The 20,553-nt window shown below is 35.1% G+C and overlaps 1 protein-coding gene across 8 annotated transcripts in view; it reads right to left on the reverse strand.

Moving 5' to 3' along the window:
- The window catches only part of Nlgn1 (neuroligin 1), an 842,816-nt gene that overhangs the window by 432,405 nt on the left and 389,858 nt on the right, over nucleotides 1–20,553 (reverse strand). For 6 of the 8 annotated variants that reach the window (XM_076932194.1, XM_076932197.1, XM_076932192.1 and 3 more), the window contains one exon: nucleotides 5,310–5,462. In XM_076932194.1, coding sequence (XP_076788309.1) covers nucleotides 5,310–5,462 — 153 coding nt within the window. Of the gene's footprint in view, nucleotides 1–5,309; nucleotides 5,463–12,714; nucleotides 12,775–20,553 lie in introns of all 8 variants that reach the window. The other 2 variants (XM_076932195.1, XM_076932193.1) reach the window with 1 other exon arrangement.

Genomic DNA, 20,553 nt, shown 5'->3' on the forward strand with positions numbered 1-20,553 from the left:
AGTAGGTAAATTACTTTTCTTTACTGAATAACTCATCTTTCCATTAATCAAACTCTTTTTGAAAACAAGAAACTCTTTTTGACAACTCTGTATATATTTTTATGTCCTCATAAAAATACATATTGTTAAATTGAGTGGTATCAGTGGACATTGATCACACTAAAGCAATAGTTATCTGTGAGTTCTCATTTGTAGTTTTTTTTTTTTTTTTTATTTTTAGCATAGTATCAAGAATCTTGTTACATGAATCATCAAATCCTGTTAACCAAACTGAACAAAATAAAAACACAGGTTTTTAGAATCGGTTTTCAAAAAGTTAAAAAAAAATGTTTCAAACTGTTTAACCTTTAGTTATATTATAAACTAAATTTAACTACTATTTTTAACGTAAGTAGATAAAATAGTCTTTCAATGTTTTCCTTATTGATGGATTACACTAAAATCATAGTACAAAGTAAAGTATATAATTACATCTTTTCCCCAAATTTGTTGACTTTTAGAAAGATTTAAGACTCATGAACCATGGAATCTTCATCCTTTCAAAGTGCTATTAGCTCCATTTAAGCTACTAGAGAACAAAAGGAGTCACCAATCAATCTGTTTTCATCAAATTTACCAACTGCAAACTATATGAATAATTGGCTTAAGAGCATGTATTCATTGACAATAGTGACATGAGTGTCACCTCAGTAACCAACCACATTGCCATTGAACTTAAAGTCCTGCTCCACAAGGTGAACCTCACACCTGACACCATTATTTGTCCTAGTATCTGTATCTAGATCATTCATAAGCCATACAAGAAAGCATACTAATACCATGCTGCTAAGTAGACATAGTAACAATATCAATAACGTAACATAAAACCCATAGATCATTAGACATTAGTCTAAGACATCCCTATGTGTGGTTGGTGGTGACCAACAACTGGCCAATGTTCAGTGAACTGTAGAATAATCAGCCTTAAAGGAAATATATATATAGCAACAAAACCTCTCTCAAGTCTCAGAGGTCATCACAAAAGAGTGGCACAAAGGCTGCTGAATGACTGATTCTTAGGACATATTATCTTCTGGACATGGCAGGATAACCACACATACGAGCTCACAGAAGTCATGGGCACAAATCCTTTACCAGCTTAACCATACCAAATGTCAGCATGGGAAAGGAAACTTAGCACACTATGCCACCCCAAGATATGGAGCTATTGACAACTGTTAGCTATAGGAAAAGACAGTTTTCCCTAATAGTGTAACCCATGTGACGTCAAGCATTCACCAGTGGAACACCACACACCCAAAAATATTTAGACAACAGAAATTGGTCTTGAAGCATTAAAAACAAAAGAATGAGAAAACACAGACATAAATTATAAGGGTAGGGAATGGGGCTGAGTTGAGAAAATTGGAGGGTGAACATGATCAAAAGTTCTTTGACTGAACGTCTCAAAAATAAAATTAAATATTAGAAAATTTAAAATATTATTTCCTAGAGTCAAGAATTTCGCAATTACCTGGTCCTTCCCAGACACATTAAACCCAGTGGTATTGAATTTTTCATTTTTATTTTACACAGAAAGTAACAAATTTATGCTAAATTTAGAGTAGTTAGACCACATTGTAATATTAAAGTGTTTGTAATTTTTTTTTTTATTTTATGAGATTTAAAAGTACATTGTCATTTGAACAGCTTCTATTTTCAAAAACATGAATTCACTGCATCTTATACAGGAAACATTTTATGTCATCAAAATTTAGAACTTATGCCGATTAAAAGACACATTTTCCCAGGTTACAAACCAAATGCTTTACATAGATTATCTTCTTCTATAAGAAAATATAACCAAAACCTTTTTCAAGTAACCAAGTTAATAAATTTTAGTATCCATAAATTATTAAAATGTAAACAACAAATAATTAATCTATCCTTATTTCTAAGATCTGCAAAACAGTGATTTAAACAGCAGACGTTGAGTAAGGGAGAAACCGGGCTAGCTTATGTCAAAACTGAATGAGAACAAAACTGTAAGCAGGATGAAGTTAAAGCCTGGATCTACAAAGTACGATGCAGAGTCACCAGGGATTTTAGGGTGACACCGAGGCAGTGGATGGAGAGGCAGAGTCCTGCTTCCTCCATCTTGTGTGCTTTGTCAACCGCACTGGCAATTATTCCTCTCAGCACAGAGATGTCTGTCTCAGAGGGAAAGGTCACGAGTGAGAGTTTGTGCTGCTCGGCCAAAGGATACCATATGAACATCTCAGTTCAGGAAGTGATGCCAACCACCGACCTCATGAATATACTAATGAATTTCTCCATGCCAGTCCTAACTTGTATTGAATGAATTATTTTCCACACAACATGCTTTAGAACCTTGGTTAGTAGATAGTGATGTGAATGTTATAACTGAAATAGTTTTACTTCAGTACTAATCACTGAAACTCTAAAGCGGATCAGGTACGGCAAAGCCAAAACAACAATTCTTTCACCTATTCCACACAAACTGGTTCTCCTGCCAATCACCCCAGAGCAACAGGACTGTAATTAGCCAATTACTCACTGGCTTCCCACATTGATCCTCACAACAAAACACCAGAATCAAAAGACAGTGCAGAATCTTCTCTGATAAGAGATAAAAATCATATTTTGAACCTATTTTTCAGCATTTTCCTCAAAGCCAACTTGACCGACATTCCTTTGGAACCCATGCCTCAGAATACTTGGCTTACCTTGTTTGTAGATGAATATTGACCACGGAGACTTCAACTACCTACAGCCCTCACTGACATAGGTCAACAGGATGATGGTTGATCTGTTTTAGTGTGACACTTTTGTAAAGTTGCTGTAACAAATGTGCTGTCTGTCTGTCTGTCTCTATCTCTCTCTCTGTCTCTGTGTGTGTATGTCTGTGTGTGTGTCTCTCTCTCTTTTTTGGATTATCTCATTTGAATACATTCCCAACAGTTTTGTTTTGAAAGAAACTGGCCCAAATGGAACTATTATAGAAATAATATTTTAAAATATGCACTAGACCAGTGGTTCTCAACCTTCCTAATGCTGCAGGGTTTTTTTTGTTTGTTTGTTTTGTTTTGTTTTGTTTTGTTTTTTTATATAGTCTCTTATGTTTTGGTGACTTCCAACCATAAAATTATGTTTGTTGCTACATTATAACTGTAGCTTTCACATTGTAATGAATCATAATGTAAATATATATTTCCAATGGTCTTAGGCAACCCCTGTGAAGGGGTCATTCAACAGCCAGTGTAGGGGTCACAATCTATAGTTAGAGAACTGCTTCCTTGGACCATTTCACTAGTATATGTAGGTTCCTTTTAATTTTAAGAGTTTAATGATGAAATATGTTATATACATGTATATCCAATTAACAAATGATATTTTTTTAAAACAAAAAAAAGAGAAGAGTTTAATGAAAAGCAGTTTTTGGCTCAACATGATTCAAAGTAGCAAACTCAAGACTGAACCTCTGGACTCAGAGACAGAACAGACCAAACTGAGATAAGTCTCATTCTTCGTGGTAGTGAAGCTGATGGTTAAACAGTCCAAGTGATTGAGTGAGTTCTTTGTTTATTTAAGCTGCTTAATTTGTCGTGCTGAAACTCAACCATATTGCAGTTTTAAAAGACAAGATGTGAGCACACGTGTAGGATTTAAACCAGATCATCCGTGAAGTCCTTACGACTTCTAGTTCTAAAGGCACCCATAAAAGAGGAAATAACATTTTAAAAAGGAAACAGAAAGGAACGGGTAAAGTTTCCATTAACTTAATCACAAAGCACTGCATAGGAAATTATGCTGGGACTACAACTTACTCTCAGAAAAAGACAACATATGGTGTGGTTACAAACACCATTTTTTTTTTTTTTAATTTTTCAGTGTATCAACATGTCACTGCACTCAATTGGAGAAATTAGGAAGTATATAGCAATAATAGACATTAAGGTGGCTGAATTATAGAAATACTATAAAATTTAAATATTGTAAAATAAAAACATTGAAGTACCGAAAGCCTTCATATGAAAATGTTCTTTAAGAATAAAATAAGACAACTATGAAAAATAGGGAAAATTATGAACACCTTTTTCTTTATACTCTAATTAGCTGGGTTTTCAGTCGTGAGAAGTACATTGTAATCACACAAAATAATTCTACTTGAACAATGCATGACCAGGCACTCTGATCAGCAACATGCACCTGAACAGCAGGCTGCAGAAATATGGTCTACTTGCATTGATTCAGGAGATCCATCCCATCAACCACTAAACTGTATCACATTGTCAAAATATCTACTGAAGACTGAGAAAGTCACAAGCTGTTATCCTCCCCATGATAAAAATATCTGATAATATAAAAAATGATATGATATAGTATAAAATTCAATATTAAATCAAGCGCATATAATATCCCTTTATCTAAACACAATGATTTTGAGACTTGAAGCTGTGATTAAAGTTCAAAAACAATTAAGATTAAAAGATAAAATCCATAGGGAATATGTTGTATTTTAAACAAGTTACATTAAAATACCACAGATATTTTTTATTGAATACTATTTTCTATTTATTGCTGTCAATATTCTGGCTTCACATTGGTAGAACAGCAGGTTATCTTTTAAAATTTGACTAGTAAATAAAACAGATATTTTACTAAGATTAAAGTTTTTTATATTTCTCTTTAAAACTAAGGATCCCAATTTTGACTATATCTTACTTCTGATAACACTGTGTATGACTGAAGAGAACTAATTGTCACCTTAAAAAGTGGATATATTCTTTTCTAAAATAAATCATTCAATTAAAATGTACTCAGAGACGGTATTCTTAATTATTTAGTGGGCCACAGGAAAAGATAAAAGAGAGGAAATGCCTGCGTGACAACACTAACAATGACTTCTCCAAGTTAGTCCATCCAGGGTTCTAGACAGAAGTGTAAATTTGCATCTAAGAGCACAGCACAACACAAAGGAAAAGCCGCAGTAAACATCTGTTCATGGGCTTGGTTTCTGAAGGCCTTCGCCATTAGCTTTCATACTTATGCATTGTCATCCTCAAGGTACAAGGTACATCTCAACAATCAAAACCATCAATGATCAGCGCCTTCATTACCATTTTGCTTCAAGATTAAAAACTTTCAAAGCCACCTTTACTCAAAATGTGAACATTTAAAGAACTCATTCAAGCTTTCAGAAAGCCAGGTTCAAAAAAAATATCATCAGAAAGCACAGAAGAAACTGAATCCAAACAAAAGTAGCACATACTTTGCAATGATCGTGAAAGTAGTAGGAGAGATCTTACCAAGTACCCCAAGCCGGTAGTTGACTGTGATGACGATCACATTCCCATAACTTGCCAAGACACTCCCATCATATAGATTTCCAGTACCTTCCATGTAAGAGCCACCATGAATGTACACCATCACTGGTTTGGGACCCCCACTGTCCCGAATATCTGCAAAACAAATGGTTGGCAATTATTGTTATCCCCAACAACATGTATAATGAAACGGTACATTGCTGCATTTTAAGGAGAGGAAGGCATGATTTTAATGTCTTTAAATTAATGTTTTTTTCTCAAAATGTTTCTTAAGCAATTCCTACTAATAGCTATTTATGAAAAGAACAACAGGCACCCATTGTTTTCTGTCTAAACCTTAGTTTTCAAGAGATGGGCATGCTATTCACAGACTATTAAGTCACGACAATGATTCATTTCTATCTGGAGCCAAGTCATCAATCCCCCTTCTATGACTGTGGAGCTTTGTATTAAATACAACATGATTGCATTAAGTCATTTGTGGTCCCATTTGTGAGTATAATTAGACCATTGCATTCTTTGTTTCAGAGTTTAATCTTCCTGCTTAAGTACTGTCAAGTGATTGTTTACACAGTAAAAGTATGTGCACCTGTGAACCTGCGGTTGATACTCTTATAGAACATCATAGAAATGCTGCGTGTACAGAAGTCACAACATTCATCCATCTAACCCAAACTTAGTCTTTGGAAGAAAACAATATAAACAAAGTATAGTCATGCTATGTCCTACAGCCAATGGGCTCCTCTCAGCATTTTTTTGTGCCATGGTTTTAATCATGTAGGTGTGCTTTGATCAAGCTAAGTTCAAGTACAGAATGGCAACATCTAGTGACAACACTGTGATTTTTCTCCCAGTCTGAGTTTCAGCACTTTGCTAAGATTCACTGACCATGACTATATATGTGATTTTCAACAAGAATGTAGAAATAACAAAAAAACAATCAAAAAGAAATACGACCAAACTGATTTTTATCAATTTTAAAAACATAGTAATTTCTTCTGAAATGGCTAACTTGTATTTTGATTCACTCACAAATATTGAGCATATCAAAATAGGACTGTAACTAAAACAGTGCTATTTGAGAGCAAGCTGTGTTCCTGTATGCTCATAAGTACCTCTGTATCAAGTATACTGTGATTAACACTGGCTTGAAAGTGCTCTGTGAAAATACAGTTTAATTTCTTTACTTCAGAATATTTTAATCAAATTAAACTGTCCTACAAACTTCCAGGTAAGATATCAGCTTCCAGTGGAAGCATAAGTTATAGATCACATGGAGAATTGGGACAATTTAGAGACTGTTTTACCCTCCTTTTAGAAAGAAAACATCAATTTAAATGCCACATTTTCTTACTGTGATAGAGTAATTTCTTTGAATGGAAAGTCATTTTTAGATCAAAAAGGATAGTTTCTTATTCAGACTTCCATGTTAAGAAAATGGCTCATAGCAGAAGATGGAGTCTTCGTTTCTTTCTTTCTTTCTTTCTGTCTGTCTGTCTGTCTTTCTGTCTGGTAATCAATTTTCAGGCAAGAGTTTATTTATTTATTTATTTTTAGTTTCTTTAACTTTATAATCGATTATTAGTTTAGCATAAAATTAATGGGCTTCATTATGACAACTTTATACAATAGTCATTAGGCTTGTTGTAAGTTGTCCCTTAAGGAAAGATCAATTTAACATGAGCCGATGCCTGTGTGTATGTGTGCATTCTTGCCTCCCTCCTGGATATATGAATTTCACACTAATGTGTTGGATCTGATTTCTAAATTGTAATTGTCTGCTAGGCATAGTCATAACATTTATCTTCTCCTGAAATTGTCAGGTAAAAGGTACTGTCACTTTTTAAATGTTAATTATCTTATTTTATTTTTCTGGGTATTTTTCCTTCATGTATATCTGTGTGCCTAGTGACTGAGCTGCCAAAGACAGTTGCGAGTTGCTATGTGGGCACCATGAGTTGAACCCAGAGCTCTAGAACAAGCAATGCTTTTAATCACTGAACCAACTCTCCAACCCCTGTGTTCCCTCTTATATAAAGATTCAGGAGCTTGTGGAGTTGTCAGATTAAAAAGGGGAGTAATTCTTTTCCTGATTGTTAAACTACACAACTAAAATACCTGCTTGCCACATAAAATTTTAGCTTCTTATTTTTCTTGTACAGTTGGCATTGAAGAAGCAATAATAAATTATTAAACTGAAATCATTAGCCAAACTGTTCGCAGCAGACACTGTACTCTGATAATTGTATGCTTGGAGGTAGCACAGAGGGAAGCTGTTTCAGAATTCTCCTTTAATTAAAATTACATAGAATTACAAAGTACCCACTGTGAACAGTAATGAAGTCTTGGTAGAGTTGTTCTGTTCACCTGGAAGACAATACGGGCACACATTGAGAAGACTAGCCTTGAACCTTGCACCAGATCCACCTGGGCACTGTCAAAAGTGCAAGTATGTCAGCAGAAGCTAGGGTTTGTACCCAAACAAGTCTCTTTCTTTTTCCTTGAAATTTATACTTGAAGGAATTACAGATATTAGGGGCAGTTCAAATTTCCAAATTAGTTTTTCAAACTTTTCAGAGGGTTTAGTCTTGCCTAAAAAGTGAGAATATTGAGATCTTCTTTGTTGTGATTTTAATTTTTTTTCTTTCAAAGTAACACTGAATTTGAATAATATAACATGTGTTGATTCCTAAAATAAACTAAAATTATTAAACAAGTTAATTTAGTATATATAAAGACCTTTAGTATACATAAGAATCTTCTATTATAACCAGAATTCTTGGTTAGTGGCAAAATTTTATACCTGAGTGCTATATATTTACTTGTTTGCACAGTCCGTAAGTCTTTTTTTGTTAATAAAGGCTAGTTGGTTTTAAGTATTTATTTTAATTTTAAACAACATAAAATATTGATAAATGGAATTAATAAATTAATATGCAATAATATCTGGTCACACTCTTTTACAATCACATTTTGTCAGTTTTTCCATCTTATTGTCAGCTCATGTATTAAATGTTCTTCAGTAGTTAATAATGAATTACTTTAGACCCACAGTGTTTTTGAAACTATTCTTATTATTTTATTCCCTATATAATAGATAAAGTATATCAATTTTGTTCTTTACCTACAAATTTTGGCTTTATATAAATAGCTACTTCAGTCTTTACTATAGTGGGCCCTTCATGAGTTCTTAAAATACTAGCTTAGTTCCAGTCAAACTGTACATTTTTATGAGCATATTCATAATTCAGTCACTTTCTTTAGTTCTTATTAAACACAGGGAGTTTGAGAGGAACCAAATTGTCAAGGAAAACTTCACTAATGATTAGGAAACCTTTTACAAATTAATAAGGAACTCTAAGGGGCTTTTTACAGTGAAATTCTATAAGAGATTTTGAATATGAACCTTACACTTAGTAAGCATCTTACCTTCAACTAGTGTTTTAGACCAACATAGAGTGTCAATGAGTTGGACCAGTTCATAGGAGAGTCTGTATGTGACATCTAGGACCCAGCATTACAACTTCTCTCCATGGTCTCACTGAATAATTGCACATAATTCCTTAAATATGTGCATTTGTTTCTTTTTAAGGAGACATGGACTGGTTAATTGCCCACATTTTAGAAGTTTGGGAGATTTAATAGCTTTTAACTTGTGAAGCATTGCCTTAATTAAATTTTTTTGTTTGATACATATAAAGAGATGCTTAAAGACATGCCCATGCCTTTTGCTCATGTTTATGGGTGCCAATTATTTTTCAGACCTGCTAGAGTGAAATAGAACATTTGGCCTAATGTGTTCTTGTTAACCCAGGCACAAAACAAACATGTAGTTTGGTAACAAAATATATGAGAATCTACAGAGAAACTTGTAGGGAACTTGAATCTGTATGGTGATAACAAATTTCATCTAAATATTTAAATGCTAATATTGAGATTTTTGGCAAAATTAAATATATCTCTGTAATCTTGGAAGTATTAAATTGAAAAAAATCTTGGCTACTGTTTTGAAACACTTTAGGACTTCAGATTAGCCAATAAAACAGAGTTCTTTTGATTATTATAAATCATAAGTTAAGAACAATGTGACTTATTTGGCATGGAGATTATTGCAGATGATAATAGCAGTACCCATCTCTATTGAGAAGCCTGTAATATCGAAAACAAGTGAATAAAGGACAAAGGATGCTGAGTGTTAAAGGGGATGCCGAATGCAGTGCTTGAGACACGGCTAGTGAATTAGGGCATAGGGAAGGTGTGGAGAACTGCCAAATAACCTGACTTTCCATGATAGATTAAAAAGCACTGTAATTTACATCCTTTGCTCTGTATCCCATGATGCCAATTCAACATTTGCTGCAAATTCAAACCAGATATTAGATCATTTTGATTTGTATCACATCTACAAAATAGTTCTTAGAGCACTGAAGAGGGGACATTCAGAGTTTACTAAATGTTTTCTTAATGAGCTATCTGAATGGGTCTTTCATGTTTCTGAAGTAATTGTGAAATGAAGCACAGAGGCATAGGCTCCATTGGAACTGAGTACTAAGGCAAGAGACAGCCTTTGACATTTAAAAGCATTCCTTGACTTAGTAGCTCTGGCAAAGTGGCTTCCCATGTCATGGTTGAAACCTGACATTTAAGCAGCTGTTTAGGGTATTTTTAATAATGAACTAAAAATGTTAAAAGTGATTCAAGACTGCTCTGTAAAATAGATGCAGGTGCAGCACAAATAAATTCACTATCAATACTCACAGGTCCCTATTCCAAACACGGAAATACATGGGAGCAATCTCACTCAATGGGAAAATCATCCGATTAATTCAGCAAATGAAAAAAAATTAAACTAGAGATGTTACTGTAGAATTATTATTATAGTAATAATATAAAAAAAGTTTGGACTTTACAAATATCCCTCAAAGGTAATTCTCTATACTAACAATGTGTAGGATATTGGATTGTCAGAAAATTTTTCATATTTTACATTTTCGTATAGCACAAACTGGGAATATCACCCATGTCCTAGATAGCCTAGAAATATTCTGAATGTTTGACTCTATCAGACCTAGTATAACTTTATTCTTTAACTATTTAGCACTGGAAATTATGTCTTAGCAGTGACTTTTAATTATTTAATATTAATAATAGTGATTAGCTTATGCATAATGGTTACTCGTTTACTGGGATCCATATTAAATGAATATACAATCAAGTAATCATAAACTATACTATAGTCACAATTATTTTCAATTACTTATTTTATTTGTGCATGTGTGCAGGATATGTGTGCATTTACACACCTAGGGAACTGGAGGGAGTGGGACAAGAGAGCTGGTACTACAGGTATTTGTGAGGTCCATGGGGTGAGTGCTGTGTTCTGAGCTCTGGACCTCTAATAGAACAGTGCGTATGTTTGAATAAGATTGGCCCCTTAGGCCTACATATATATTTATGCTTCATTCCAAGTTAATGAGCTATCAGGGAAGGGTTAAGAGGTGGCCTTTAAAGTTTTAAAACCATGGGTGAAGCCCACTGTCACTCTCTCTGCCTGCTGCCTGAGGATCTGGATGTAGAACTCTCAAAGACTTCTGTAGCACCATGTCTGCCTGGTGCTTCCGTGATGAAAACAAATTAAGCCTTGCAAGCAGTAGCAAATGTCCAGTTAAATGCTTTCTTCTATAGAAGTTACCTTGGTCACAGTGTCTTTTCAAAGCGACAGAGCACTAATAAATACAACATGTACTCTTGACTGCTGAGACATCTTTCCACCCTATGAATAATTCATAAGTGTTATGAAATGAAAACTCGAAAATGTAACAATTAAGCTTTCAATATTTTGCTTCTACCTTTTAAGTTGCCATTACAGAAGAGTTTGTTGAATTTGTATCAGTAAAATTTAAAAATAAGTGGAAGAAAAATTGTGTGTGGAAGTCATTTGGTCATAGATTCCTTCAATGAATTGAGAGAATGTGTCTGCTGACCTGGGGACAAATTACTTTATTTTGGAAAAATCCTTCCTAATTCTTTATAAATACCTTCCTGAGATTTATTTCTGAGAAATAAATATTTTTTCCGAGGTTTGAGGATAAACATAAAATCATAGATTGTATTAATCACCTCTGTAAAATTATAGCGAGGATAGCATTCAAATAAAAAACAAAATAAATATATATAAATTAAACATAAAATCCTGAATGAAAGGGAGATGGGCTGAAGGAACTAGTTGTCTCTCTCTAGGAACTTAGTTCTATATTAGGTAGAAAGGCAGGATGAGGGAGCTAGCAAATACTTAGATTTTACAATTAATCAGAACTGTATGATATAAGAATACGCAGTGGAGAAAATAACCTCCATATCAGTGAACTAAGAAACATTTTATTATACATGGATGGTAATACTTTGACAGTTATAAAATTTTATTTCATGTTATTAAATTATCTAAAAAGGATACATATTTTGAAATGAAAATTATACCTGTAATCTTGTTTGTTTAAATATCTATTATATTTACCAAAAATGCCGTTTAAGATTTGTTTATTTCTTAACAATATGTGTCTGCATGTCTGTGTTTTGGTGTAAATGTGTTTCAGTTCAGGTACCCATGATGGCCAGAGGGAAGCATGGGACACGCTGCAGCTGAGTTTCCCAGACACAGGTATTGGGACTGTACTTGAGATCTGTAACAGGGCAGACAGTTCTCTTACCTCAGAACATGTCTCTAGCATCATGAAACATTAGATTACTAAGGGACCAGGACACTTATGTGGATACATTTTTTTTATTACTTACCTTAATAGATGGGGTGCCTTTGTTCTCTATGTAATGTCATTTAACTGATATGATATTTAATCATATCAACACAAAGCAAGATTAAAAAATCTAAGTCATATTGCTCAAGAAACACTTTGCATCAGCTCATTTCTCCTTTAATAGAGCATGGAGTATATTTTGAAAAAGGAAGTAAAATGTAATAATGAAATACAGTCAAATCGGGCCAAAGTATTTACACAGATTAGAGCACATGCAATGGGTACAGGGACTACACAGGGAAGATTGTTAGTTCAAAGAATGTGGACGGATTCATCAAAACATGGGATGAAACATATCAAAAGTCAGTTCAAGAAAACCAAAAAAGAAAAAAAAATGCCCCTCTTTTGTAAAACATCTTAATGGTTGGCATCAAAATGTAAAACGTAACATTCACTTTAAAAAAATTTTAAAATGCATATTTATGTGTAACAACAAGCAAGAAGACAAAACACATCCAAAACAGGAATTTAAAAAGAACTCTTCAAAAAAAGACAAGAAGTAAAAAAATTAGAAAGGGGTGGAAAAGTGATCGAGGCCCTGGTCATGCAAAGAGATTTGGTGGGGAAAAAAATACCTTCGTCTTCAGCACCGTCATTATCCCCTAAATCATCTGTCTGTTTCTTTGTAAGGGGACCTAGGATTGAGAATGGAGAAATGGAGGGAAAAAAAAAGACAATTCAAGAATAAACAAGATTGAGGGGGAAAAATAAACGTAAATACTAAAATTCTCAAGAATATTTCAAAAAAGATCAGGGAAGCGGTTATATCACGGTTGATTTTTTTTTATTTATTTTTTTTTTTAAAAAATCCCCTTCCCCAAAATATCACAAAATATCTCATAGATTTGGTTTCTGATCATTTCCAGCATTAAAAATACACCATGGTTTAGTCTTTTAATCAGAGGCCAAGAAAGGTTTTTATTTTGTAAAAATACCCACTTCACATTAAAAAAAAAATGAACATTTTAATTAGTTAAATGTACTTAATTTATTCAGTGTTCTGTCTAATTAAATTTATGAAACTCATAAATATATAGCAGGTCAAACTATTCTTTAACTTGGGATAAGATGACAACGTTAAAAAAAAGAAAAGTAGAAATGTTTTTTAAGTTGTTCTTTTTCTGCTTTTTAAAATTCTGCCTTTGTATAATCATTACCACTTTTATTTTACACGTTTTTAATTTATACATTTAAAAAACCTGTGACTTTTTAAAATTACTTGTCATGACACAATTACTCCCCCGTGTGTTTTAATTTAAATGTTAGTTGTGGATTTAAGGCAATTGTCACGTGCAGGAATGTATCAACAGATAATTGTGTCACTTGGCAGAGAAAAGGTACTATCAATAGAAGGTATGCTTAGCTATCAAAGCAGTTATACAGTCAGGGCTAATACTTCAAAATCAACTTTATAAAACACTAGACTCATGCCATTGTGCAATTTCATGCCCACTATATTTATTTATAATAGGATCATGTTTTAGAAGAAAGATTGCATTAAGACACCCTGGACGTTTAATACATGCTTTATTGTACCTAATGGTGCTATTTTGCTTGCATAAAAGAACACACCAAAGGGGAAGTTAAAGGCCATATGTAAGTAATTTTAAGTGTCACAGAATTGACATACTCAACACACAAAAGCAAGTCAAGTTTCACATTGCCTTACTGAATTTCTACAACCATTTAATTTGTATGATATTTCATAATCCTCATGCAAAAAGCAATCACTACAAACACAGGACACTCTATTTCAAAGGACAGCCAATCACATAGCAATAACCAAAAAAAAATTGTCATGCATAATGTAAGAGTCTTAGAAAGCAGACTGTGAAGGAATGGAAGTCATGTCTTGATTCCAACCATGTGAGTATTACCAACAAGCATTAACTGTGAGCACACATGACAGGGAATGACTGGCAAACATTTGAGAAAAGTTTTCTATCTTTTCAAAGACTTTTCATTATGTTTGCAATTTACAACTAAACCTATTGTATTATCCCTCAAAGAATAGGAAACATCATACCATAAACAAATGGGAAAAAAACTAAGAAGCCATAACGTATTTTTTTTTTACATCCAAAAAATACCACTGCAAATATCAATCACTGGTGAAGGTCAAAACATTGAAAAACTAAAAGCTGGTGATAAAAGGAAAGTACCTATTAGATGCTGCAATTATGAGGTCATGGGAACAAGGTCATTCAAAATAAAGAAAAGAAACTGTAAAGCCAGTTCAAGTACATGTTTTCCTAAACACACCTTAAGTCATCATTCTGTTGAGAAAAGCTAGATGAGAGGATTGTTTTATGTTAACTATGTCAGTTGCAAGCTCACAGACACCCACACTTAATAAGATCTCATTCCAATGCAAAAAAAACATACAGGGCTATGGAATTTTTACTAACTATATTTATATACCTAATAACAGTTCCAGAACATGTGAATATGTCTAAATTCTAAATTTTGCAATTGGAGAATTGGAATATTTGAAACATTTCTAATTTCAAAATATCTTTTAAATACTAAAATAGCATTATTACCTAAAGATTGAGATACTTTTCCACATTCCTGTTTTCTAAGATCCTATGAAAGCATGGCTTACTTATTAGTTAACAAGCAATACAAATTGAGAATTGTGGTACTTATTGCTTGAGAAACTCTACTTTCTAATTTTCACTAAATTACTTGATTTTCTTAATTCTTGGGTTTTTAAGAAATCAGTAAAATCAATTCCTTTTCTTGCCATTCATTAGTTTGACAACACTTGAAGGACACTTAAGTCTTGTCACATGGAGGTTTCTTTTTCCCTCTTTTTCTAGTTCTGTGCTCTTACCTCTTTTGGACAATTTGAATGAAAGCACGTTGGAGTATGTAATGTAATTCCCATGGTCTGTATTGAAAGTCAGTCAGGTTCGGTTCTTCTGCTACTGAGTTGACAATTTGATATGCTTCACAAGCCTACAAAACTGTTCCCTCTTGAACCCATGTAAGACACAAGATTAAGGGAGTGTTATTATAAAAGGACCTCCCACTCTGCAGGGGGAGCATAGTTTGCCTTTGCTGTGTAGCTAAGTAGAGAAGTCATGGGAAGTATTGCAAGTGGAAAGGAAAGAGGTATAAGCTGAGAATGCCGGACTGAACTTTTTGTGTAAGTTGCTGACTTATCCCTTTCCTCCTCAGAAACTTGTGTGCCTCTTAATAGAGAACACTGTTTACATACCTACCTACATACTGTAGTCAATATGAACTATTGTGAACAGACAGAGATACTTAGTATCCTAAATAATGAAGGCATCAGAGGAAGATGAGCTTGAGTTATCTCAACTAAATACTCACTTATTGATATATTAAATAATACCATTTTAATATAATATTAAATTGTTGCTATAGTATAGGCTATAGCTATATTTCATTCATCTGAGAATAATGTTGCTTTCTTTCTCTCAAGATTTTTTTTATCTGATGTTCTTTTACAGTTTTAGGAGGATAACAATTCAGGACAAAAACTATCACAATAAAGAAACTAGATTTCATTCAGGTCTCTGCCTAAAGACGCTGAGAACAAACTAAGAGTAGAAATTAACATTGATTTCTTTGGTGTTTCAGTGGATTAAACACAGCCTAAGGTTCACGGCAGGAGAACTACACATGACTTCCAGATGCCTACACCACTGTGCTTTAGCCATTCTGGCTCCTGTTTCCATATTCTAACCAGACCCAAAGGACATGCATGGTACGTACTCACTAATAAGTGCATATTAGCCAAAAATGTACAGCATAAATAGGATAGAATCCATAGAAGTCAAAAAGGTTAACAAGAAGAGCCCAAGTAAGGATGCCTCAATTCCACTTGGGAGGAAGAAGAAAACAATCACAGCGTGGGGGCGGGGAGGAGGAGGGAAGAATTTGAGTGGAAAAGTGGACGGGGAGGGGAAGAGGGGAACATGGTCAGGTATTGAGTGGGGAGAACAGGACTGAAGTCCTGAGGGCCAGCCGAAAGAATAAAAACAGGCAAACTCTGGAGGTAGGATGTGGGGGGACTCTCTAGAATGTGCCAGAGACAAGGGAAGTGAGAGATTCTCAGGACTCAAAGGGTCCTGAGACCCTTTGATGAAATGCCCTACACTGGGGAGAGGGGACATGTAGAGTCCACCTGCAGTAGAAAGACAAGCCATCAAGTGAAGGATGGGGTTGCTATCCTATAGTCAGAAACTGGGACCCATGGTTGTTCCTGACTGAAAGAACTTCAGGGACAAAGATGTGGAAGAGCTGAGGAAACAGAGGTCCAGAGACAGCCCAAAGTGGGATACAGCTCAGGGGAGGTCCCGAGACCTGATGCTATCACTGACGCTACGGAGCACTCACAAAATGGGGCTCCGTATTTTCCGGATTATTCTCCGTATAATCATGACTGCCCTCCAAAGGACCCAACACGCAGCTGATGCAGATGTGGATATTTATACTATGTAGTGGGATATTTTCCCCGCAGGTTGGGAGGATATAAGGTGGGAGGAGTAAGGAGTAGAAGAGGAGAAGGAAGAACGGGAGCTAAGGGAGAGATGTAGAAGCCATGAGTGACCACACATGTATTGAGATCAGTCTTGGGTAACAACTTATATCTTAAGGTTAAATATTGGGACACACCTCTAGCAGCCAGAAGGCTGAAGACCAAGTGCTCCAATGTTTTGAAGTAAGGGACTATCTAGATAATCATTGGTCTCTATGAATTGGCTAAGTTTTGGAAGCCACGCTTTGTGCTTCCCATATTTTCAGTTAATTCAGTCATTCTGAATTTCTGATGGGGTTGAAGACTTATGGGCTCATAGCCAACCCAGGCTATTTACTTTGAGAGAACAGATTTGCAAGGATGGTATTCAGCTGACATTCATTCTAAAGCCAGGACATAAGCCAGGTTCAGAACTAAGTCTTTTAGTTAGGAGATATGACAGAAATTCTATTTAGTTAACAAAAATGATGGACTGGATATTAGGTCTATCAGGTACCTTACTGATACAAATTGGTATAGTTGTGCTCTGATTGTATTTTGAGATAAAGTGGGTTTTTTTGCTTGTTTGTTTTTTATTTTATTTTAACAGGAAGGGTGACATGTAGTGGGATATTTTCCCTGCAAGTTGGGAGGAGCTAATATGGGAGAAGTAAGGAGAGGAAGAAGAGAAGGAAAAGGAGGAGCTAGGCAGAGGTGTAGGAGCCATAGAAGACCACATATGTATGGAGAGCAGTCCTGGGTAACAACTTATATGTTAAGGTTAGATATTGAGACGCACTGTTAATTGTGTAGGCATCTTGTTTATTGAGCATTATCAAACATTACAAAGCCTTTGGATAACTTTTAATCATTAGCGTCTCATGTCTACTGGGTACAGCATGGATGGCGGGATGGTCTGGGCTCAGCCCAGCCTTGTGGAGACAGCATAGAAGATTGGCAGAGACATCTACCACACTGGCATCTCATGGGTGGCAGGGCCTGTGTCTCTGGATATCTGAGCTGGTGTCCTAAGCCAAGCAACGGCGAGAATATGCTAGAATACGCTGCTGCTGCTCGTGACCTCAGGCCTAGCCTAGTCTGGAACATGGCGGCTCCATAACACAAGATAGATCGGGTGCTGCCATTATAAATATCTCCTGCAACAACACCCAAACAATGGACAGAAACTGCTGACCCCTGTGGTTGAATCAGGGAAAAGCTGGAAGAAGCTGAGGAAGAGAGAGACCCTATACGAAGTCCAGCAGTCTCAATTAACCTGGACCCCCAAAATATCTTAGACACTGGGCCACCAACCAGGCACCATACACCAGTTGATCTGAGGCCCCCAACACATATACAGCAGAGGACTGCCAGGTTTGGACTCAGTCTGAGATGATGCACCTAACCCTCAAGAGACTGGAAGCCCTAGGGAGTAGGGACATCTGGTGCGACTGGGGATTGGAGTGGGAGTGGGCATCCTTGTGGAGATGTGCGGAGGAGGTATGGGATGTGAAACAGTCATAGGGTAGACTAGGAGGAGGATAAAATCTGGAGTATAAAAATAAATAAATATATAAAGTGTTATAACTGATATACTCACTGATCTTTAAATTTTGTGAACAAAGATGATATTATATATGCATAGCTAGTATTTGCGTTTTTGTGATAGATGGACTTTTTCCTCTTCAGAGACCATGTATTACTCAAAGTCAAGCATCCTGATTTTCCCAAGGGTAAAGCTTCTCTACCCTTTGGATATGAGTCACTAACAACATTCTAACCACAGCTTATGTTTCTTTTAAACAGCAAGTATGGCAACTTGAGTATCAGCGGTTTTAAATAGGTATCATAAAGTATCAACTATAAAGCAATGAGACCACTCCACCCTGGGTGTAGAAGTGATTTATTTTACCTTGAAACTCATGCATTCTCTTCTCCCAGAGGAATGCACACATAACTCTCATTAGAGTTAATAGGAAAGTGGACCTCATGTCATTTTGAAAGGGAGTAAGAGTAATTACTGTATTTTATATCTCCTATAGGCAATAAATAGATTCTGTGGGGAAGCAACAGTACTTAAGCAAGCTACAGTGAACACCCAACCATGAACTTCAAACTCATTTAATTTCAAGAGTTCTTTTTGTGATTTCCATAAATATAACTAAAGTCTTGGCCCTTACAAAGGGAGTGTAATGCATTCTTACAGTTTGGAATCTGACCATGATGCCTTTTATTTTTTAAAGAGAAATAGAAATATCAGCATTTCCATATAGTTAACTGGAGAATAATTAGGAGCTCCGAAATAATTACTATCCACCAATATTAATGCTGCTTTTTATCATTCTCTTTGATGAAGGGCTAATATACTTTAGTTCTTAAATATATTAGAAGTGATTATAAATTCCTTCATTATCGTTTCAATTCAGCACAAATTAGCCAGACTTTGGATCACGTGTATTGACAAAGGCAAGTAGGCTGAGAGTATTATTAGCTCCTGACTGAGAAGGTTGGGCATGAGAAATGTGTTCCCACGGAGGGAAGGGACCTCTGAAATTCTGAGGATTATTTAGAGTCCCAGTTCTCGGTAGGTCATAAGATGATAAACAGAAGGCTAATGACCTTGCTGTCTTGCCTCACCCTCTTGACCTTGGAGCCTTTGATATAAACTGACTATAAAAAATGTTTAAGGTCATGCACACAGAATAAAGGCGTTGAAAGGCATTGTTAGTGTTTTTCAGCCCTGAGACGAAAGTTAATAAATAAAACCTGGATGAAGTTTGTGAAAACTCTATTTGTGTTCCAGACAAGGAACAATGCCAGAATTTAATCCATCCTGAGTAATGGTGGGAATTATATTAGTCAACCTTTTCTCATTTATCAAACTGATGAACACTAAAACTTAATATGCTTAAGTGTCCTTCTAGTGGTGACCATTGCAAGCCCTACTAATTGTTATCTGTACTCCTACTAAACAAAAAGTTAGCCTATGTCTTCTGTCGTCTTTTATTTATGATCAGACAAAGAAAATATGATTGAAAAATAATTTTCTTATTGAAAAAAATGTAAAGACTATCAAATTTTTTGAACAATTTCTTAAATATGAATTATACTGAAATATAAATACATTATAAATCAGTGTGATGAGTTATTAAAAGCAAACATTGAAATGATTTATAATCTCAGAGGAGTCCAAATGTGAGCAGTTTTGGAGGTGGAAACATAAATATGACTAATTTTTGGTGTGTCTTGGTGAGCTGCCTGTTCAGGCTACTAGCTCATATATGTATATTTGGAAAAGACCATACTCCATCTCCACAAGGCAGTAAGCATAGCCTATGTTTATCTTTGTGTTGGAAGAAAACACCTACATTAACACAGAATACATTTCCCTCAACAGTTCTTCAGAGGTTTAGAACAGCTTACAATGTAGCTTTGGGGGAAAGTAAATGCATTGTTCAAATCAGAAAAGGAAAAATAATGGCCTAGGATATTGACACAAATGAATCTGTATTTATTAGAAAAAGAACAGTTTTTGTAAAAGTACCTGATCATAGTATTTTGAAGTTTAAACAGAAGGTTCTATCTGGAATTAATAGATCAAGCAGACTGCCCCAACCCTTAAATTGAGTATCACCATGTTTGCATAATGTTTTTCTTTAACATTATATTGTCTTAGTTTTTAAGTGGAGTGTATTTGGTTATTTTGATTGCACAAAGAGTAACAGAATAGCATTCCTTTCTCCTCGAATCTGCTTCTTTGTCCTGTATAAAATACCAACACCTTGTGAAGACCTAGTCACCGTTTTCCTAGTTTTCTAGATATCATCTAGAGATCTCCCTGCACCAGGTGTGGGTTAAGAACACAGGCAACACAAGATGTGTCAGATGCATGAGATAGCTCATTAATGATGCATTTATGACAGTA

The sequence above is a fragment of the Arvicanthis niloticus genome, chromosome 4 (genome assembly GCF_011762505.2).
Source record: "Arvicanthis niloticus isolate mArvNil1 chromosome 4, mArvNil1.pat.X, whole genome shotgun sequence".
NCBI classification, from domain to species: Eukaryota; Metazoa; Chordata; class Mammalia; order Rodentia; family Muridae; genus Arvicanthis; species Arvicanthis niloticus.